Source organism: Megachile rotundata, chromosome 2, assembly GCF_050947335.1.
Source record: "Megachile rotundata isolate GNS110a chromosome 2, iyMegRotu1, whole genome shotgun sequence".
Taxonomy (NCBI): Eukaryota; Metazoa; Arthropoda; class Insecta; order Hymenoptera; family Megachilidae; genus Megachile; species Megachile rotundata.
In genome coordinates, this window is record NC_134984.1 from 15,861,817 (window position 1) to 15,885,536 (window position 23,720).

Below are 23,720 nucleotides of genomic sequence, written 5' to 3' on the forward strand. Positions count from 1 at the left end.
TTTTGGTTCTTCAATTTATGGTGCCATTTAGTATAAAATACATAAACGTAAGCCATATAAATAGCATTTAAAATTCATTCCATAATGTTTTTGTTTATGGAAACAGAAGAAATATTCATTTATTGTTATTAAATATAAGACAGCAACAACGATAAAAATAATTTTTTAAATATTTTAATGTATGTGTGACACATAGTGCCTTTTATTTACAGTTTTGGAAATAGCTAAAATTATTGTAACAACTATTGTACCTTAATAATGTAATGCATTTTTTCTTTATATAAAGTATAAACATTTACTTTATAGTGATACAATTTCATTTTATGTAGTAACAATTTTAGAAAATAGTAAAATATTTTACATTGCAGTATGGTACAAATAATCGATTGTATAATCAAAAAATAAAAGGAATAATTTAGCCTACACATACTTAATTTGATTTCTTATTAACAGAACACAACAATGTCAATGTACAATATTTAAAGAATTGTTTAAAAATCATGTTTATGTTGCACAGCCTTAAGTTTAAAATGTTGTAAAATATTTTATTTAAAAATTTATTTGGAATAAATCAAAATTAAAAAAACATCCAAATACCATAAATTAATCGTCGTCTGATTCATCATCCTTTTTCTGAGCATTTTCAGAGGACTTTTCTTCTTCTTTATAATGTCTGTACTCTGGCTTCAATTCCCACATATTTCTATGAGGGTTCTTCAGATTATAATTACAAACTTCATTCAGTATTTCTTTCAAGTACACCTAATGAAATAAAAAAAAATCAACAAACATTCACAGTTTAGTAATCATATGTTTACCAATGAAATTATATACTTACAATTGGTTGTCTGGTAATTTTCACAAGATCTCTTATATTATAATACTGATGTTTCTCAAAGGCAGCAAACAACATATCTAATACTGTGTCCTTGTCATCTCTCATCTTTTTACCCTCAGCCTTCTTCTTCTCTGCATATTCAATCTATAAAATACATATAAATATGTTAATAATGCATATTAACATAATGTTCTTTAACATTTCACAAGGTACTTACATTATGTTTGTGATCAGAAACAGGCTTATAATTTTGCACTACCCTATCTAGTTGCTGAACTTGTCTTTGTGGCACAGAAGCTCTCTTAATACTTTGTAGTTTCAACTTCATATAACAGTTATCAGCTAAAAATAATATTATACATATTATCTCACAATTTTTAATTCATTACAATAAATTCTTTACCATATGGTCGACATTCCAATTTTTGTACAATTCTTCCTTCCATATAAAGTTTCTCGGTTTCAGGAACAATAGAATCTGAACTAGTAGATGCTAACCAAAAGTTACATTTATGAAACAATAATGCATCTGATTAAGTAGTTAAAGCAATTTAAATATGACTTACGTGTAACATGAGAAAATACGCCTAACATTTGTTTTGTTACTGTTGTAACATCTAACCTATGTTGTTTTGGGATCTCTTCCTCTCCCGGTTCTTTTAATGCTAACACAGCTTCAGACAATTTCAGGGATACTTCTGCCTTTTGTCCAAGATTCCTAATAGTATATGTAAGGTGAAATTACAGTATTGAAACATGCATAGAATTAAAAAAACCTACTTTGTTATTTTCAATTTTCCAACTTCTATATTACCAGGTGCTTTTTCCCATTTATTCGCTATGTATTTAGGTACTTTGACGAGCCACACACCTCTACCAGCATTACTTAAATCTAATTCTTTCTCCGTGTGTGGAGTACTTCCTGACATGATTTCTTTTTAATAAGAATCTTACGTTATATAGAAATTATATCTACCATTCCGTAAAAAAATAACGTTTTGTTTTGTTGTAAAGGGCATACAACAATGATTATAGATGATTAAGACTATGAAAACCATGCTGTATTACCCATTGTGAGACATAACAGTACAAAATTATTAGGACTACTTCGTTCAGAAATGTGATTCGTCCTAGCAAGCGTTAATGGAATTATCTTCGTTTTCATGTAATTTTTTACGGTGTTTATCAACAGGTGCAACTATAGATATTTTCCCAAATACTCAAGAAACATTTATTTGTTTGTATTATTAGATTACGATATCACTAATTGTTATAAGGTAGATATAGGGAAGAACAAATAATTGTAAATTTAATTTTGCCAATTTCTATTGGTGCTAATTTCTACCTTGTTTCTTACTTCATGGTTATATACATGGTGAACAAAAGTATACGTATAATATAATGCACAATATTTTCAATTTAAAGTTGAAGTAGAATCAATTGTTAATAAATAGTAATTTCTAGTCTACTGATAAATGATCTTAAACTCAATTATTTTCATAAACTAAAAATAAATCTCTCAAGTACATCGCATATTCTAACCTTATCAACAAATGTTATATTTATTAAATATAATTTGTTAGTTTAACAATATATATATGTAGTTTAATTATTTTCATAGGTAACACAATGGCATCTACATGTATGATTATAAGTCGACAAATTTCAACATCATCTATTGCTCATGGTAAACGAAATTTTCGAATGATACAGATCTATAATAAAAGAGGTACCCGAGCCTTTAAAAAAGACCAAGCTACAAATCCCAATTGTGATATACCAATTGATAGTAAGTAGATTTTGCTTTATGTATCTTTAATTAAAATATAACTTTTAGTTTGTCTGTTTGATTTTGCTATTAAAAACTTTCTTAACATTATTCACACAATAAAAACTATTTTCAGGAAGAGGAACAAGATTAACCGGGAGATATGTGGATGGTAAATTTGTTAATATACCAGAAATGATACCAGAACTTATTGTTCCTTCTTTAAAAGATTTCCATTTAAAGCCATACGTTTCTTACAAAGCTGAAGTTAAACAGCGTGAATATACTGCTAAAGACTTATTCAATTTTGTTTATGCTAAGAAAATTAAAGAAGATTTTAAGAATGGGCAATTGGATTCAAAAGGTGAACCATTAAATCCTAGTGAATATGAAAAATTAACGCCTGAAGAAGCCAGAATTCGAGCTGAAAAAACTGGTACAGATATTTTTACACCAGAGAGAGTGGAAATCTGAATTATATGTTCATGTCAAAACATATACAAAATATGCAAAAATAAGTGTTTGTAGTATTTGAATAATTTCATTCTACAAATAAAATAGTAACAATATTGCAGTCTGCATATGATTTTATTCAATATGTTCATACGCGCAATGTATACACTTGTTGATAATTTCGCAATTTTAAATAATAATTATTTACCATCATACATGACTTCAAGAAAATCGTTTAATTTAGTAGAAAATCCTTAATTTCAACTGGAGTTTATTTATTGTATTTTTATTATCTGATTATTGTACAATATTTCTTAATGCGTCATTATCTGATAGTAAATAATTATTTTACAAAGTATTTGCACGCGTTGCAGTATATGGCCAAATAATAATTCTGTTGTGTAATTTTGACAAAAATCACTGTTGTTATTAATAAAAATGATGTTGCGAAATTTATTGGTATATTATTTACGTAAATATATTACTAGTAAATCAATTTCTTTAATGCAATGTCGCACTTGTTCAAAAAAAGGATAGACGGTGATGCGCAGCAGTGTCAAAACCGATTTTCAATTCCAGCGGTCTTTTTAATTTATTCTTGGACTGTCTTTTTAAGAACAATTTGCCGGGTCGAGATTATGCTAACTTAACAGCTACTTTTTTTCACTTATCAAAAGACTTTTTGAGCGAAGTTTGATTGTTTTGTTGGGTAAAAAATTGCGGAAAATTTGAATATTAAAGTCGTTGTCAGTTGTGCGCGGCCGGTATTGCTTTCTACTGACTAGACTACCAGAATCTAATTATATATTTGCTTTAAAAAAGTGCTGTATTCGTATATAAATGTAAAAACTTTCTGGTTTTACGAATTTTTTTTTTATTACTGGTTTCTTTCTTTTTTATTTAAATACAATATTGTAAGAATTTCATAAAACAGACTCATTCGGTTTTCCATTTTGAATAAAATAACAATTTATTATAAACAGTTTTGAGTGATAATATTATGTATAATTATTGAAATAATTTGTACACCTTGCGACAAATAAAAGCTATATAAAACGTTTAATGTTTAATACAAACAATTACTACTTTCGTTTATGATCATGTATACAACAATTTTATTTAAACATCTTTACAGAATGCAGCACTTTTCTTTTTATTTCTTTAAACAGCAGCTACTAATTATCACTATTTATTGTTTGTATCATTTCTTAGTTCTCTATAACGATCGTAATGAAGAGTGGAATCCGACGAAACATTTGGTTTTGTACAACAATATTAATAAAAATGTATAACAAAAAACATTAACGTGGTTTCTTTCATTTTATAACTCCACTCTTCGATTAATTGCATAAAAAAGCATAAGTGGCATATTTCTTGCATCTACTTTAAAATAACAGTTGTTCCTGTGAAGATTACAATATTTGTATTTCTTATATTATATATTATGATTACAATGTCATGCTTCAAATTAAATCAAGTTACTTTTTACATTTTACTCGGTAATAAATATTTCACATTTATTTTAAAGAAATATAATAAAAATTAATATAAAATAAGCGACGAAAGTGTATGAAAAGAATACTGTTATTATTATAAGATTATTCGTTGAAGTGCATTGAGGAAGCACGCCAAAAACATTCTTTAATAATTATTATTCATATATGCACAAGTATACACGCTGTACTTCCAATTAAACAGAGCCATTGTATAGCAAGACATATGCCACTTGCTTATGAATATAAACTTGGTTGGTGTTTCTTCTTGTTAATTATCAGTCTATGATATAATTGGATATTTGACTGACAAAATCAGCCAATCAATAAGGCAGGTGCACGTGTTACTACACGACAAAGATTTTTAATAACAATACATTTTCATTATATATATATATATATATATATATACCTATATGTGATACATATAACTTTCCTATGAATGACGTATATGATTGTATAAATATATATGATAAAGTATGAGTGGTTTCAAAGCAGTTTCAGAAAAGAAGATTATTCAAAAGGGACAAGTCTTTGACATTTAGTAACACGTACCTTCCATTCAATCAAAGATTTTGTGTATGAAAGCTAGATTATCATGGAGGAAATCCTTCTACAAAGAAATGTATACAACATTGTTCTTGGACACTTAGAAAATACATAATTATATAAATAAAAATACTGATATGGAAAGACTAGGAAGGCAATACTGCTTATTGTATTTTATATGTGTCTAGTCTAGTCTTTCAGACTCAAAATCTCCAATACTAAAAGTACAACAGGGTAGATGTTCATTCCATTGGATCCCCAACGTTTTCGAAGATGGTTGAATGAGGGTTGCTTCCAGTGGGCCATAAAAAGCCACCTACACTGCCAGGTGGCAAATATGATGCTCCTCCACTAAGGCCCACCTGATATATTTTCTTCTTTAAATTATTTACATTTTGTATGTCATTTTTGTAATCAATACCTTCATTACAAACTATTCAAAACAAAATCTAGGAAGCTAAATAACGGAAAAGTGCTACAAATCATATGCATTTTTCAAGCTTAATGTTTACGTGTTTTAACACTGTATTGTTTGGGGGGCTTTTTCATCATAATTGTGCTAATACATGATTAAGTTTTTTTTGGAATTGTTGTTGGTGTATCGGTGCATAAAATGGTGTTATTGTCCTATTGTGTATTTAACAGGCAAATAAGTAACTATTTAAAATTACATTGCACAGTTATCAAAATAAATCTTGGTCTTATTTCAGGCGCATATGTATATATGATAACGCAAATGTTATACAGCAGTGCAATTCTTAAAAACAAAGATAACATTTTTTTGTTTTGTTAACTGTACATTCATATCTAGATCCCAGAGTCAGATGGTATTAAGTCACAATTTTCTGATTTTAAAGGAGGTAAAAAAACAATGGTACAAGATATGGAGTTTGAAATTTACAAATTTAGAAACATCAAATTGACTGTGTATTATCATATGTAAACAGTAAACTTAATCAGTTCTTGCTCTGAGATTGAGATATTCAGTAGAGGATTGGTACACATGCATTCAGCATGGGCGCAGCCAGGGACAACAAAAAGGGAAACTTATTCATCCCTTTAGAGCAAAAGTAATTTTTACTCTAACCCAGAGGAAAAACTTAAATTACAATTATATTAATTAATACTTTGAATATAAAAATAAATCCCGGTTACGCCCATGATACGAAGTAAGGCAAATTAGAGTGAACAATGAATTGCCAAATTAAAGAAAAATAATTGTTTATTTGCAATCTAACACAAATTAATTGTGCTCTCGTATCACAAGTAACGTCTAGTCGCTAATGTCGTAAACAATGCTAATAATAATATTTACATCGATACATCGTTGTGGACATGATACACGCCCACAACAATGTTAACATTATAAAAGGAACGGTAACATAATACTCTATATCGAGTTCACAATTTTGGCACGACTTAAACGTGTTCCAAAAGAACAATGACGTCATGATCATTGGACAGATACCAACGAGTTATTTTGCGTTCTTTTATGCCGGCTCGATAACTTTATTTTTTATTAGGCAGTTTAATCCGAACGATTTTTGAAATTTCTATTTATAGAATTACCTGTTGGCTCCACAGCAGTGTCCTTTCTGCCAACTGACAATCTGCTGCTAGTCGAGATGGTAGACTTTTCCATCTTTCTTCGTCTCGTTTTCTTTCTCTATCGACAAAGTCTCTATCAACGTGTCCCTGAGATAAAGGTGGCAAGATTTGTGTCCTTTGAGCTAATTTGTAACTGTCCTGCCTTGGTACGTGCTCAGTGCGTCTACTCGTGGTACTTGTTGATACCGGTATCGGTGTTGGACTTCCTCCACCTCTGTGTCTGTGATATAAGTTTCGTTTTTGTTGCAACATACGTTGTTGAACTAGCAACTGTAATTGCGTACTGGAGTCTCCTCGAATTTTGAACTGTGACTGATTCTCTGGCGGCGTAGACGGTGGTCTCAAATGAACAAGGTCCAAATGACCTCTAGCTTTACCAGAATCTATAAAGCCGGAAGAAAATTATTATTATCTCGTAATAAAATTGTTTGTCTTACTAGTCTTATTTATATTTGCAATACCTTGGATACTTCGTTGCTTGGTTGGCCTATCTCCCCCACCTTGTTGATAGAATAATAATCTAGGTCCACCATCAGAAGCTCTACGCCCTTGAGAAACTCTTGACATTCGTCCCGTTATTGGTGATGGACTCATAGGTGGTGGAGGTGTGCAAGAAGGTAAGCTACTCGTGAACGAATTTGTCCCTGAGTAATCTGGTGGACAACCAGAGTCAAAACTAGACTCGAAAAGCTCGGACGATGAACTACCGCTACCACCCGCGATAAATAATGTCCGACTAGGAGGATCAATAGAATCCATAAGTGGGGTATCAAAATGTTGCTGATAATCGCTTAATCTTCGATTGACTATTTGACTGTCAATTCGTTGACTGATATCATGATCTAGGCCTAATCTATGTTCTTCGAGTTTAATTTGAGCTTCTCTTAATTCATCACCGCTTGGACCTTCTTCTAAATCGCCTTCCGCGCTACAACATCCTTCATCGGTAGAAGAGCTTGTTGAACTGAACCTCTTTCCACCTCGTGTTGTATCTTCTCTTGTTCTACAAGGAAATACATGTTGCATTTTATACAAGAGTTCTATCCAGGTATCGGATGTCTGTAACGATGAACAGGTGATTTAAGGTCGTGTAGATTTTGTTACCGAGATTTTGCTACCTCTTATTTGCTGTGTCAGTTATTATTAAATTTTAAAAATGTATCAAATCATATGATCTACTAAATTATGTCATAACAAAAATTATGTAATTCCTTAATAAAGAAATGATACAATACAATTTTGAAAAAGCATAACTCCAAGTAAAAAGAAAAGCAATGAAATAAAATAACACAATTACCAAAAATAAAGTGACAGCAAAGTGCTTCCAACCCAACCTGTCCTGATTAAATCTTCAATACATGCATCACCATCAATAAAGATCAATGTCCCACTAAGCTATTGCTGTAAATAAAAATTGTATGATTAACATATTGCTTTCTTAGAAGTTTTTCTGACTGGTAGGATTGGAAGTCAAGTAAAACATTTTTAAACTTTAAATTAAATTATATAAACTAAACTTAATGTAATATATAATAATATAAAAACATAGATTTACCTTGATTTGAATTTGTCTTCTTTTGTTCTTGCAACACCTGGCCAGCAAGTATTATTTGCTGTACTGCTGATACGATGTTGCTTCAACCTTTCCAACAGCAAGAAATAAATAGCAGCATGATGATCATAGCTGCTGTTTCTTAATGACTGTTAACAGACAAAGATCTTGGTTTAATAATTACTATGTTACATTAACTATATTATATTAACTGTTACTTTTTAATTTATTCCAAATAAATGTAATAGAAAATACCTCTCTAGTTCGTGTAATATCTATGCCTAAACTATGCATAAGTCGAAGTATTTGCTCATTTGGTTCTTGGATGGATGATGATGATCTTGTTATTATCATTGAACAAATGGTGTCTGCAGAGCCGGCCATCCAGCGATGCCTTTTTATTTGAGGAATGGTATATCGCTTGGCAGGTTCCAAAACCAACATTTTACGTATTAAACTTTCACAATCTGTGGAAGAAGTTTGAAATATATTCTCCCGACGAAGACTTCGTAAAAACGTTAATTTCTTAACTCTCAAATACCATGATACTTGAGAGCTGAAAGAACTATAAGAAAGGTACCTGTGCTCATAAAGTACGGAATTCTAAATCTTCCGCTCAAAACGCGATCTCTTAAAGACTGAAGAGTAGATCCATCAAAGGGCAGTGCTCCACATACTAATACATACAATACAACGCCTAAACTCTGCAACAATAAAATTATGATATATTTAACCCTTTACGATAAATGTCACATATTAAACATAGGTAAATTACTCACCCACACATCAATTTCAGGACCAGCATAATGTTTTCCTCTAAAAACTTCTGGTGCTGCATAAGGGGGACTACCACACCACGTACTTAATCTTTCACCAGGAGAAAATCTATTACTAAAGCCAAAGTCAGCAATCTTCACATTCATCTGAGCGTCTAAGAGTAAATTTTCAGCTTTAAGATCACGATGCGCTACACCCGTTGCATGGCAGTATTCAACCGCAGAAAGTATTTGAGCAAATGTTGCACGAGCTCTAGGTTCACCCATTCGTCCATACCGTGCAATATAGTCAAATATTTCACCTTTGCTTGCATATTCACACACCTGGTAAAAATATAAAATTAATATAGGTATAAGATTACACTAAACTTTTTTTAAGTTCCATAAGCATACCATATATATCATATTTTTTGTTTCCATAACTTGATATAATTTGACAATATGTGGATGTTCCAATTGCTTCATTATTTCTACTTCTCTATAGACTTTTTCAAGATTGGTAGGGTCTAACTGAGTTTTATCAATTATTTTAATAGCCACCTGAAAATATAAATTTTATATAATAAAAAAATAAACATAAAATTATCAGGGATATTCTTATATGATATTTACCTCTGTCTTAGTAATACGATGTCTAGCTAATTTTACCACTGCAAAATTTCCTTTACCGATAGTCCCTTCAATGTCATAAAATCCTACACGAATTTGTTTCTTCCCTTGACCAGACTCCATTTTTAACAAATATGTAAATTTGTTTATCAACAAATTTTAAATGATTGTTCCTCCTTATTGTATTTTACAATTCACCAAAATCACTGAAAAGAAATAAGTAACCAAAATATGAAAATCTGAGAATATTTATATTTTTAAATTTGTATTAATCATTTCAAATCTTTGATTGAGACTGGAGAAGTTGTTTCACCATGTTTCAAAGGTATATGTGTAAACCTTGGATATAACGTAACACAATTGATATGTTGAATTGCTATTGTCAGTGCAAAGTTGGTATAAGAATCATTGGCTGCTATGTACATATAGCCTTGGTAATATGATATTTAAGTTATGATAGATATCAAGATCACAGTAGTAGATCTAAGATCAATTACAGTGCTTATTTACTGAATATAACTACAGAAAATGATTGGAATGATAAAGACAAAGAAAATAAATAGATTTAATGTAGAATAAAAATATCCAATTGTTATGTATTAATTACTCTGTTATAGACATGTTATTACAACAATAAAAAGTAAATAGGAATCACAATACAAGGCCTTGTAATCCACAAAAATACTTCAATCGATGCAAAAATGCATTACTATCTCAAATTAACCAATTTAATACAGAGAAAGAAGTAGTCTCGCGAAATATTTTCATTTCCTATTCGAAATACTATTTTACCAATGTCTCTGAAAACTTCTTTATACAGAAATAGTTTCATCACGTTGTTCGTAAAGGACATTTTCAACAAGAGCTGTTCACACGTCCTACGTGCAGCGTGCAAGGTAAAACTGCATAGATATAATCCAGCGCAAAACTACTAAAAGCACAAGAGGCTTGCAAGAGAAGCTTCCTCACAAAAGTGTAAAAGCTTCCTGCAACAAGTACAATAGGTATTCTCGACTGACGTCATGGATCGACAACGACCTCTCGCCTATCGACGGGTCCAGGATCGATACCCGTCGATAGTCCTCGATAAGACGATAAAAAGAAAAAAAGAGCAGAGCAAAAAAAAAAGACTGAGAGTCAAAGAACACTGAACCCGGTAAGCTTATCGTAAGAATTGATAACGTCGATGACGGTGAAAAGCAGACGTCGCCTGACAGATACTCGACTATACTTACGTGGTTCGATCCTGGCTCCGAATTACCGGGTACAACACGTTTCGAACCGGTAGAACCGTTTACGAAGCGAAAGAAACGCGTTGGCGCTGTCGACCTCGACGGGTGCGTAAGGTCGGAGAGCCGATGCCATCGGTGAGAAGTCGTCCTTCACGTTTACGAGATTCCGAATCTCGTTTCGGAACGGCTGCGTTCCTACGACGAGGGTCGTAGGAGCTTCGCGCAATACGACGGTTCGATACCGACTGACCGACGGCCATGTTGCTACCCCCCTGCTATGCCAGAGTCGCCGGCCCCTGATGCTTCCTCTTCCCTCTTCGTCCCTTATCTATATCAAAGCCATTCTTAGCGAATACTACCACTACTACCGTCACCACCACCCTATCTTCCTTTTTCCCCCACCCGATCTAGTGTCCCCACTATCGCGGAATGTACACGCGCGCGCAAGCGTTATCTTCAACAATTGACGTCAACGTACGTGCTACTATCGTCTCATCGTTAATTGTTCCTGGGTGTAATTGCAAGGCAAATAGCCCGTATGCTACACCACGTGGTCGACTGATCGACTTCTTCCTCTTTCGTCTTGTCTCCGATCATTTTTTATTTCGAACGTACGTACGTAAAGCACGTTGATTACAAGATCGTACGGTATATACAGTCGAACTTCGATAATTCGAAACTCAACGGAAGAGCCGCGAGTCTTCGAGTTATACAGATTTCGATTTATCGAAAGTTTTCAGTAACAGAGGATTACCGAACGAAACTTCGACGTACAGAAGCGTTGTGGTACGAAGGTTAATAATTTTTTGTGTGTTACGGATAATGGAAAGAAGGAACTTAAATTTTGAACATGAATGAGTAGTTGAATGGAAAGAGACATCGTATGACTGGTTTTTAGCATCTTCTGGTACATAACTATAAACTTCGAGTTGTAAAGGTAGCAGCAATAAAAGTTTGATTTACTGACGTGAACTTGGACTTATAGTCAGGCTATTTTAATTTCGAGTTACAGGAGTAAAATAATGTAGCTGCGTATGTGATAAATAATTCGAAATCAAGTGAATTTTATTTCGAGTTTTAGAGGTTCTTGTAGTGGAGTACAAAGAACATAGTTTTCGAGCTATCGAGGTGACAATAAAATTCGATCTATCGTTTTAATGCGGGTTTCCGTAACTTTAGGTGCAAAGGTATTCGTTTATAACCTATCATTTTTTTTAATTTTAACTCTTTAAAATTATAACGTTCCATGATCTTAACCTTTCAAAATTTCAGTCGAAATTATTAAATTGGAAAAACAGCAACTAATAAAGATTGTATACATCTGGTGTTCAAAAACGACAGAAAGAATATCTGCAAACACGATTGCCCGCCAAATGAGTGCATGATGCTACAGCCATTGTGGTATTATACTTATAGTATTATAATTTATTACTGGTGTAACTGTAATTTTATTGAGTTTTAAATATTATTGCATTCTGATGGATTTTATCCGGAAATTTCTGGCCAATATATGTAAAAATATTCTAACGTGTTTGACGAACACGTAATGAGAGTATGTTGCTCTTGTATGTCACACGTACTGCAAGATTGCACATATTTACATTAAACACGATAGCAAGTGATCAAGATATTGAATATCTTGCGAAACAGAATGTCACACGAAAAGCAAGTGTTTTGTACCTAATCAGGAGCTTTGATAATTAAATCTTCTTCACGTCTGATATTTTATCGGGGACGATAACAAACAGCTGAAGGGTAATCGTTTGACGTGTCCCTTGACCTGCCACAACAATTGTGACGCGCACGTAATTAGTTTTCATTTTTTCGTACCAATAATATTTACTTGTCACAGAAAAAAAGGAGTACACGTTTAATCTTAACGTGATTCACGAAAAAGGTAGTTTGCATGCTGTTAAAAAGCGCTTACAGTAAAGAAGCGAGGTTTGACGTCAATTGTACAAAAAAAAGTTACCAGTATTTACCAGAATTAATTATCTACCACCGTCGATGACGGGGACGATCGTCAAACCGCTGACGACCGTCGGAAAAGAAGTTATCTATATAGATAAGGTGAATTGAAAATAGTATATATCAAATTTATATAATCAAACGGAAGATGGTTTTTAATTACGACAAACAATTGTGTAATACTTTCTCTAATACAAATACTAAACAAGTTTCACAATTTGTAAATCTGTAGAGTTAGAAATTTGTAAAGCTATTTTCTCAGTCTGTGACTTTGTAAATCAGTAATTTTGCCAATTTGTAAATCTGCTAATCTGTAAATTTATAAATCTGTAAATCTGTACACTTGATTGTAAATGTGCCAATGTATAAATTTGTGTCTATGTACATTTGTAACTTTATACATTTGTAACATTGTACATTTGTAACTTTGTAATTTTGTAATTTTGTAACTTTGTAACTTTGTAACTTTTTACACTTGAACTGCAAACTTCCAGCTGTATAAACCTAACCTAACTTTATAAATTGTAACTCTGTAAAGTTTGTGCTTCCTAAATTTCTAACTTAGCAAACTTATAAACTTGTAAACTTGTCAACTTGCAAATTTGTAAATTCAGAAGTTTACAAATTTGAAAATGCAGAAATCGATAAGTAACTATAACAGTATATCATCTTTTTATCAGATAAACAAATTCCGTTTCTTTTTGACATTTCGTCGAACGTGTACAAGTGCATATATATTTCCCCGATTATCCTAGTTATCGTGACTGTATAGCAGAAAATGAAATATTCATGAATACCAATGTAATCGTATTTATCGCTAGTTAAGTAAAGGTTACATGAGCAACTTCCCACACAGGGATGTAACTGCGTTATGCCTGTAAAATTAACATGCGCGGTAGCATTCTACATTTGCGAACGTTATTACGTCCGTAATAATTTATACACATCGGTCGTGCACGATTCGAGGTTAGATACGCCTACGATCGAGAAGAGCGAAATCTTATTCAAATGTTAGATAACTATAGATAATGACGGTAGATAATAGAAATAATGGAAATAATGAATCGTAATTTGCTCGTTATCGACGTATACATTTTTATACGATCGAATTATCGTTCGAATAATCTCTTTTATTTTTAATGGGCGGTATAAAACTGTTATTTTGACAAATGGTGGTTCAGATAATTTTTTTAAGATTGTTTCATAATAAATGGTGGCGTAAGAGGAATTGTTTGGGAAGATTATTAGTTATTAGTAGGTTATTAGATTTATTAATGTAATTTGGTAAATGTGATTGCTGGGGATTGGGGAGTTTACAAATTTTGAAACTGAGAAGTTTGGAAATTTAGAAATTGGGTAATTTGGGAATTTTGAAATTTGGAAATTGGGTAATTTAGTAATTTGGGAATTTGGAAATTTGGAAATTTAGAAATTGGGTAATTTAGTAATTTGGAAATTTGGAAATTTAGAAATTTAGAAATTTAGAAATTTAGAAATTTGAAAATTTGAAAATTTGAACATTGAACAGTTTAGTAATTTAGAAATATAGAAATTTGGAAATTTGGAAATTTGGAAATTTGGAAATTTGGAAAATTAGAAATATAGAAATTTGCTAATTTGCTAATTTGCTAATTTGGAAATGTGGAAATTTAAAAAATTAGAAATTTAGAAATTTGGAAATTTGGAAATCTAGAAATTTGGAAATTGAGAATTTTGTAAATATAAAAATCTGAAAAAATAAAAATTTGAAAAGATAAAAATTAACAAATCAATGAAACAAAGAAATGTAAAAAATCCAAGATAAAAATATGAAAAATTAGAAAAAAAATGCAGCTGATTACAGTGCAGGTTACAGGGAAATTAACATAACTGCGTCTTTTATCTAGCAATAACTGAAGTTTGCGTTTCGTGTAAAGTAGGTATGAATATAATTATTATAAGGAAAAACGCATGAATTTATGATTACTGTAATTGGAAGTGGAAGCAGTCATCGAACAAGCTCATTTTTCATTACGGTAATAATAGATTCGGACGATGTCACAGTCAACTTTTTTTATCTCGATAATCAACTTTTATAGCGTTAATGTTTATGTATCACTTATTTGAATGGCAAGTGCAGGTACGATCCGTGATACTGTGTATCAATTATTCATTTTATTCTTGCCTTTGCGTCAATAATTTGAAAAATTCACTTATCATTTTATCACTTAATTCGAGTAATGTATGTATTTTTAGATTGGAGGTCGAAATATTCATAAACGAAGTTAAATTTAGATTTGTTGAATTATGTTTAGCTTGCATGATTGTGGATTAATTTGGTCAAAATATGGCGATAATGAGATTAATTATGTATACAGTTAGTTAGGGGTAGTGCATTGTAACTTGAATGTTATTTTACGAAATTTTGATATTTCAAAGTTTCAAATTTTTAGATTATCAAGCTTTTATATTTTCAAATTTTTTAAGTTTTATAATTGCAAGTTTGGAAGTTTGCAAGGTTTTATATTTGCAAATTTTCATATTACTGTTTTCAGATTTTTAAATTTCTGTGTTTCTAATTTTCAAATTACCAAATTTCTATATTTTCAAATTTCCATATTTCCAAATTTTCACATTTCCAAATTTCCACATTCCCCAATCTCCACATCCCCAATCTCCACATTCTCCAATTCCCACATTCCCCAATTCCCACATTCCCCAATCTCCACATTCCCCAATCTCCACATTCCCAAATTTCCACATTTCCAAATTCCCACATTCCCCAATCTCCACATTCTCCAATCTCCACATTCCCAAATTTCCACATTTCCCAATTCCCACATCCCCAATTCCCACATTCCCCAATTCCCACATTCCTCAATTCCCACATTCCCCAATTCCCACATTCCCCAATTCCCACATTCCTAAATTTCCACATTCCCAAATTTCTAAATTAACAAATTACATCTTCCAATTTCTACATTACCAAATTTTCAGATTACCAAGTTCCTGCATTTCAAAATTTCTAAATTACCAAATTCCAAGGTTCCAAAGTTCCAAAACTTCAAAATCCCACATTTCCCTTCCAACCCCCAAACTCCAAAAATTCCAAATTTCCACAGGTCCAAACCTCAGACTTCAAACTTCCATCTCCAAAATACAAAAATTCCTAACTTCCCATCTCAACATCCCAAAATTCCACAACCCCATTCCACTAAAATACACTACGACCCTCAATAAACACCCCAAAATCATACACAAAACAATCATCAGTTATCAAAATTAAAAAATATTTTCCTCAATATCACATTACCAGTTCTCTTCAAAAATTCCGCCATCTTCAACCTAAATATCTCGTGAAATCCCCGGGCAAATGATCGCAGAGGGAAAAAGACATAATTCGTAGAACTTTTTAAAGATCGCACGCAAGTAATTTATTCGCGTTAAACGTAATCCCGTTCCCCCGAGCGGTCTCGAGCGTCATCGCGGGTCTTTCATCGACGTATTTTCGGCACCACAGCGTAATATGCTCCAACTGCGTCATAATTAAAACAGACGAACCCCGACACGCGTTGTTGATGCACTCGAAAGCTCGCGATGATTGCGGAAGAAAGTCTAGCGACATAGACACACTTTTCTTCGTCGTCTTTTCAACCTTGTCGCTTCGCGGTGTCTCTCCCCCTCGCTTTTCTATTTCTTCTTTCTCTTTGTTTTTCTGGCTTTTCCGAGAGCAACACTTTGTGCGTCAGACGCGTTTCGCGATTTATGTTACTCTCGCCTGATTTATAACATTAGTTTTATACGCAAGTTCGTCTGAAAATTTAAGCAATTTTCGACGCAGAAATGTTTTGTTAGAAATTGCGGTGAAATTCTGTTTTTATAAAAGGTATTTCTTAAGTTGTGCTATGGAGTTCTGATCACGTAAGTTTGTACGTGATTTCAACATTCAATGATTTTGGTGACCGTAGAGTGATCTTGAACGTTGAGGTGACCTGAGAGTAACCTTTGAGTGACCTTGAAGTGACCTTTATGTAAAAGATAATTGAAAATTTATTTTTCTTAAAAATCTTTGAAACTGATTATTTAAATTATTCTATATTATAAAGTTTTTCTTTGAAATTTTTAATAATTTTTTCTTTGAAAAATTGTTATTTCATGAAGTTTCATTTTGGACATTCTAAGTATTTCTTATGATCTCGAGCTAGAATGTAAAATGTTTATCTTTCATTATAAAAATAAACTTATAATAATAATTATAAAAATAAATTTGTCTTAAAAATCTCAGAAACTAATTATTTAAATCATACAATATTACAAAGTCTTTCTTTGAATTTTTTAATAATTTTTCCTTTGAAAAATTGATATTTCGTGAAGTTTTATTTTGGACGTTGTGTTCCTTATGATCTTGAGCTAAAATGTAAAATGTTTATCTTTCATTATAAAAATAAACTTATAATAATAATTATAAAAATAAATTTTTCTTAAAAATCTTAGAAACTGATTATTTAAATCATACAATATTACAAAGTTTTTCTTTGAAATTTTTAATAATTTTTTCTTCGACATATTTCGTGAAGTTTTGAACATTTTAGTTTCTTATGATCTCAAGATAAAATATGAAATATTTATCCTTCATTACAAAAGCAAACTAAAATTTAATTTTGTAGTGTTACGTAAATTTATCCTGTCTATTTTCCTTCACGAAAACGAATAAAACCGGTACATTTAGTAGTTTAATAATTGAAACAAAAATGAAAGAGCCCGAGCGTGTGAAAGAGACTACAAATTCGTTCAATTAGAGAATAAAATTACTCGGATCGTTGAAACATTCACAACTGAATGTATTGAATTATAAAAATCTGAATACGAGTCTGTTCATCTCTGATATTTTTTTTTCATTCCGCAAAATTGGTTGGAAATATACGTTTCAAGTTATTTTGAACGGTACAAAAATACTGTGCCGAAGAGTAACAGCCATAAAGAATATTATATTTCCGGCATATGATATTCACAGTTGATACAACTAATTTATACTTTGATCAATGTTTTGGATAAATTTTTGTGTGTGTTTTTTTTTTAGTGCTCGAAAACTCGATGTCGAATTAACCGACAATAATGTGTTTTTGAGAGTTGACGCGTCGCGCATCAGACGGTGTTTCGAAATGAAGTTATTTGCGGATTAAAGAGTGTTTAATTAATTTTTAAATTGAGAGATGGTGCAATTGAAAGTTGGTAAATCGCGGATGCAATATGGGAAGTTCATTGTATGTTTATGTATAGTATTGCATTTACAGAATTATGTTAGAGAGTTATAATGTATAGAGTTGTCATATTATTATGGAATTGTAATGGTAGAGAATTATTGCATTACAGAAGACTGATGTTATGGAATTATTACATTACAGAATTTATTATACAATATGTGTATTATAGAATATTTTAGAATACAATACAGAGTTTTTAAATTTAGAATTTTAGAAATTTGAAAATTTCTAACCTAGAAATTTCTAATTTAGAAATATGAAAATTTGGAGGTTTAGGGGTTTGAGGATTTAGGAATTTGGGAATTAAGAAATTTCAGAAGTGAGGAATTTGGGGACGTGGAAATTAAAGATTGTGAGAATTTGGGAATTTGGAGATTTCAGAATGGAGGATTTAGGGGATGTGGAGATTTGGGAATTTAGGAATTTTTTAATGTGAGGATTTGGGAATGTGGGAATTGGGGAATGTAGGAATTGGGGAATTGGGAATTGGGGGATGTGGGAATTGGGGAATGTGGGATTTGGGGAATGTAGGAATTGGGGAATGTGGGAATTGGGGAATGTGGGAATTGGGGAATGTGGGGATTGGGGAATGTGGGAATTGGGTAATGTGGGAATTTGGGAATGTGGGAATTGGGGAATGTGGGGATTGGGTAATGTGGGAATTGGGAAATGTAGAAATTGGGGAATGTGGGAATTGGGAAATGTGGGAATTGGGTAATGTGGGAATTGGGAAATGTGGGAATTGGGTAATGTGGGAATTAGGAAACGTGGGAATTAGGGAACGTGGGAATTGGAAAATGTGGGAACTGAGGAATGTGGGAATTGGGGAATATGGAAATTTGGAAATGTGAAAATTAGGGAATATGGAAATTTGGAAATGTGGAAATTTGAAAATTTAGAAATTCGTCAATATAGAAATTTGGAAATGCAGAAATAACGAACCTCACATCCCTCCAAATAAAAAACAAATGCTCCTCCTATACAATCCCTCAACAAATAAAAATCTAACTCACCCAAGTTAGATATACTCCACTCCATTCTACCACATCTAACTTCTACTTTTACAGAACCATTGTCACACATCCCTGACCTACTTTTTTGTAATACGATTCTATCACGAATAATATTTATTTGTCGAGTGTCTGCAAAACACCGTCGAATGTGTACAAAAGCGAAGGTGCACATCGAAACCGACTGATATCGTTATCAAAAATTGTGCACATAAAAGACCGCGAAAAGTAAATATCAAATGATGTACTTAAGATAGTCGGAAGAATATAACGTAATCGAATCGGTGGAAAAGCTACCATGCGAATCATTAGGATTATTACAACATCTAGTAATGGGATTAAGATAATGGGATTACGAAGATTGATCTTACTTGTGACGTGCGTGAAGGTACTTAAAGTTGACATAGATGGTTTCATTGGTATTCAATATTTATTCGCTGCATTCATAATTTCGATTAACCAGCAGGTAATTTATCGATTAGAGCGTTTTATAATTTTATGATCGAAGGTGTAAAGTTTTTTGTCGCGTCTGGTAGGATAATTAGTCAACTTTTTATTAATGGAAATGAACATAAATTTGATATTAAAATGTTTGACATCAAAATGGTTAGCGTTTCATGTCTGATTTATTAAATTAAAACAATAGTATTAAGTTTTTATAACATAATTAATTCGGTGTCTTTCTTTTCATTCAATCTTCAATTTATTCTCAGTTCAAAATATATTCTGTACTTCTGATTTCGATGTTACGGTAAATAAACGTTTCGCAACAAAACTTTCCCTTCGTTCCATCTTTTTTGTTTTCACCTGTTACGATCACGCTTTCCATTCTTCTGTAATTGTGGTCACTTTTTCCACGTCTGTACCAAGATTCAATGACTGTCGTATCTGCTTTAACACTCTACTCTTGATGTTTTGCTTCTTGTATCTGCAGTACATTTGACACGTGCACTTGCTACGTACGTTTAATACGTACTTGACTAGATATACACTTAATACGTTGGCTAAAGCATATAATACATGTACTAGCTATATACATTTAACATTTTTATTAGCTATATTCATTAAACGTGTTTACTAGCTATATGTACATTTAACACATAACTAGCTGTAGTTAGTTAATAATGTGAGCTAGCTGTACATTATTAAATGTATTCACATATGTGGTTACCTCATATGTATACCTAATGTATAGATTTAACACGTATGCTGAATACACACATTCAATATGTTGACTAGATATATAAATTTAATATATATACCTGTTACATACATTTATCACGTATATCAGCCATGTACATATATGTGGACTGTACATATGTGATCGTATGTGTACCTGTACATATTCAGGTACATATACATATACCTATACATATTTCACATCTAGAATAGTCTACATATTAGTCTTAACTAGTCCTCATATTATATCTACAATATGTAAATTTAACATGTGTGTCAGATACACATGTACACATTTAATATGTTGACTGGCTATATACGTATATTAGCTCCATACACTTGTCGCATATACTACATACATTTCACACATACACTAGCTACATACATTCATCACATATACTAGCAATATACATTTAACACGTGTGGCAGCTGTATACCTTTATCACATAGACCTACATACATGTAACACCACCTATGTACATCCATCACATACACAACCTACACACATCTAACGTGTATGGCTAACACATCCACCAGCTAACACATCCACCAGCTAACACATCCCCAGCTAACACATTCACCAGCCAACACATCCACCTATACGCATTAATTCCATATACTATACACCTACATTTAATACCTCACATATTGACGTCACGAATGTAATTCAATCGATTATTCAAAAGAGGGTAGACATATTAATTGAAAAATGGGACAATAATATTTATACTATACGTATGTAAAAATATCATGTTCATTAAAGTATAGCAAACTACGCACGTCCATTTCTACTGTGACGTACAATTTGTTAGCGCGTTCATCATCGAAGTACGTATACCCATATTTAGCAAGCCACAGAATGGATTATGTACATATTGTAGGTATCAGGATGAAGTATTCAATGATTTGCACTTTCAGATAGAACTCGAAAGGTCTGATTTATATAACGGGTCATAGACATTTAATTAAGCTGTGGTTTAATTCATGTGTGACGGACATAGCAGAGATAGGTTTATTCAGTGATTAGATTCAGAGATTTATTTAATGAATAAATTTCGATGGTTCGTAAATAGATTTATTTAATATCACTTCGTCCATAAATTTTAATTCATACATTTGCTTAATGAATAGATTTCTGTAATTCACAGATTGATTTATTTAATATTTACTTTAACGTTGTTTAATACATTTTGTTCATTCATGAATAGGTGTATTTAACATCTTTTATTAATAGGAACACAATTTGAATGTATTTTAATAAGAACCTTGATCAGCTAATAATTTTAGTTAACACTAATTCTACTCACTTAAACGAAGCACTTTAAATTGTGTAATTTGTAATAAAAAACATGTGGAGAGGTCATTTAAATGTTTGGTGGCTTTGGTGTTAACACTCTGAACACGTCACCTGTGTGATATTCTCCACATGAACTTATCAAACAACATAACTAAGAATTCAATAAAAAATACTGATACCAAGTACTTGCAAAAAATATTGTGAACATATCACTAAAACTACCAACCCTAAATGCACCCTTAAATTGAAATTTAAATAAAAATATAAATATTGCACACGCATAGTGTATCCAAATAAAGCGACAAACTCTAACATCCATTTTCACGAAAAACAACATTTTATAATAAAAAATGTTAAACCTGAAAGTATGTTTAATTTGAGTTTCAGTACTAACCATAAAAGTAATAAAATTTTGGACGGCAGTTGTCAGGTCATTTTAGTGTCAATTTGATCGACATAGTAGGCAATAAGAATGAAACGAGCAGATAGATAAGAAGGTTGACGAGGGAGGCAGAAATAGAATGATTTGTTGGAGCGTGGCGGAGTAGGTGCAGTAGGTCACGTAGGAAGGATATTCGGGATGGTTGAGCGTGGTTCCTGGTGGGTTTCGGCACGGTCCTGCTTGACGTCATCGAATGACGTCAATCCAGGGTCCCAGCAGGTTCCCCGGCCCTCCTTTGAGGCGCGCTTTATCGCGTCAACGTAAGAAGACGCATCCACCGCCTCCGTCGCCTCAGCCCTCGTTGTCTCCACCGACGCCCGATACGGTTAAACGAGCAAGATTTACGAAATGCCAACGCCATGTTCGCGCCAGGCATCTGCAAATAGAACTGAAATCAACCTGAAATAACAGGGAGACGTTTCCGCGGGAACGACCGGGAAACAATGCTGTCCCGTGAAGCTTCATCGAACGCTGCACGAGGGAAAAAATATTGATGGTACACCCGGCTGCAATGTGCACTCTCTTTCGATAACTTCTGCATACGTTTTTTAATTCGCAATCTTTTTCATATTTCGAATATTCATCTAATTGTTTATAAATTCTGGAAATTGTCGAGTTCTTCGAATTTTTATATTTAGTAATTTTGCTATTTTTTAAAATCGTAAATTTGTAGACTATATTTCTATATTGGCTTTTGTAGTTTTTGAATTTTTAGATTCTTGACTTCTTTGATTTCTGAGGTGTGCAAGTGTCTTTATTGAAAACTCACTAGATACTAAAAACCCTAGATATTCTAAATTTTGAAATTCCTAGGTTATAAATTGCAAAGCCATCAAATTTCTAGGTCTCCAGATCTCTGAATTTCAGTATCCTAAAATCCCTAAATTCCTAGATTTCCATATCTCTAAATCCCCAAATTCCTAAATCTCCAAATCCCTAAATTTCCATGTTCGTAAATTCCCAATTCCCTAGATTTCCAAATCACTAAATCCCCAAATTTCAAAATTTATATATCCCTAAATCCCCAAATCACTAAATTTCCATATCCCAGAGTCCCCAAATTTCTAGATCTTCAAATCCCTAAATTTCCATATTTCTAAATCCCCAATTTCCTAGGTTTCCAAATCACTAAATCCCAAAATTCCTATATCCTTAAATCCCCAAATCCCTAAATCTCCAAATTTCTAAATTCCAAAATCTCCACATAAAAAAATCCCTAGCCTTCCAATTACCTGCGTCTAAAAATCCCTAGATTCCCAAATTCCAAAAATTCCCAAATATTGAAATTCCCAAATTATTAACCCAACTAAACATTTGAAATCTTTAAAAATCCCTAGAAATACGATATCGATTAAATATAAAATAACAAAATATTAAATTGATTTACTATTTTTTTTTGTTTCAACTGGAACAGTATTCTTTAGTACAAAGTCCCTATTCAGAATTATCTCCCCGAATTATCAAATAAATTGCAATTAAGAACAGAAGTTCTCTATGTTGCAACGCCATTAGCTCACCAGATGCATATCGTAATCGAGATGATTTATGGGAATTACTAGATCATCGCGAAATGGTAATTAAACTGGTTTTTGTTCTTTTTCAAGAATAATCGCGTTAATTTATGTATTTCGTTAGATCATTAGATGTTTATCGTACTTTACGTACACTCGCAGGCGTTATTAAGTAACGGTGCAACAAAAAAT

General features: G+C 32.2%; 4 protein-coding genes across 8 annotated transcripts in view; 2 read left to right on the top strand and 2 right to left on the bottom strand.

Annotated features, from left to right (window-relative positions):
* Positions 1–519: 519 nt before the first annotated feature.
* TfIIFbeta (transcription factor TFIIFbeta) lies at positions 520–1,792 on the bottom strand. 2 transcript variants are annotated; one of them, XM_012288196.2, is made up of 6 exons: positions 1,653–1,792; positions 1,405–1,556; positions 1,242–1,331; positions 1,056–1,180; positions 839–982; positions 520–762 (listed from the first exon to the last, which is right to left on the bottom strand). In XM_012288196.2, the coding sequence occupies exons 1-6, from the start codon at positions 1,667–1,669 to the stop codon at positions 604–606; spliced, it is 687 nt and encodes a 228-aa protein (XP_012143586.2). In that variant the 5' UTR covers positions 1,670–1,792; the 3' UTR covers positions 520–603. The 2 variants fall into 2 exon arrangements, with proteins under 2 accessions (XP_012143586.2, XP_003704594.2); XM_003704546.3 differs by having other exon boundaries at positions 1,619–1,767.
* Positions 1,793–1,966: 174 nt separating this feature from the next.
* Positions 1,967–3,175, top strand: mRpL41 (mitochondrial ribosomal protein L41). 3 transcript variants are annotated; one of them, XM_076542064.1, is made up of 3 exons: positions 1,967–2,030; positions 2,460–2,627; positions 2,743–3,175. In XM_076542064.1, exons 1-3 carry the CDS (start codon positions 1,982–1,984, stop codon positions 3,078–3,080), a joined length of 555 nt encoding a protein of 184 aa, XP_076398179.1. In that variant the 5' UTR covers positions 1,967–1,981; the 3' UTR covers positions 3,081–3,175. The 3 variants fall into 3 exon arrangements, with proteins under 3 accessions (XP_076398179.1, XP_012143582.2, XP_012143585.2); XM_012288192.2 differs by lacking the exon at positions 1,967–2,030 and adding an exon at positions 2,188–2,223; XM_012288195.2 differs by lacking the exon at positions 1,967–2,030 and adding an exon at positions 2,196–2,229.
* Positions 3,176–4,164: 989 nt separating this feature from the next.
* On the bottom strand, positions 4,165–11,206 carry LOC100878822 (uncharacterized). 2 transcript variants are annotated; one of them, XM_003704545.3, is made up of 10 exons: positions 10,882–11,206; positions 9,650–9,852; positions 9,431–9,577; positions 9,041–9,361; positions 8,842–8,965; positions 8,517–8,728; positions 8,265–8,410; positions 7,171–7,712; positions 6,671–7,092; positions 4,165–5,463 (listed from the first exon to the last, which is right to left on the bottom strand). In XM_003704545.3, the coding sequence occupies exons 2-10, from the start codon at positions 9,767–9,769 to the stop codon at positions 5,344–5,346; spliced, it is 2,154 nt and encodes a 717-aa protein (XP_003704593.1). In that variant the 5' UTR covers positions 9,770–9,852; positions 10,882–11,206; the 3' UTR covers positions 4,165–5,343. The 2 variants fall into 2 exon arrangements, with proteins under 2 accessions (XP_003704593.1, XP_012143578.1); XM_012288188.2 differs by lacking the exon at positions 10,882–11,206 and adding an exon at positions 10,439–10,661.
* Positions 11,207–11,265: 59 nt separating this feature from the next.
* rsh (Rap GTPase activating protein radish) overlaps positions 11,266–23,720 on the top strand; it is a 178,394-nt gene continuing 165,939 nt past the window's right edge. The window contains exons 1-3 of the mRNA XM_076542047.1: positions 11,266–11,815; positions 11,885–12,065; positions 12,151–12,279. Of these exons, the coding sequence (XP_076398162.1) occupies positions 12,260–12,279 (20 nt within the window). The 5' untranslated portion in view covers positions 11,266–11,815; positions 11,885–12,065; positions 12,151–12,259. The remainder of the gene's footprint in view (positions 11,816–11,884; positions 12,066–12,150; positions 12,280–23,720) is intronic.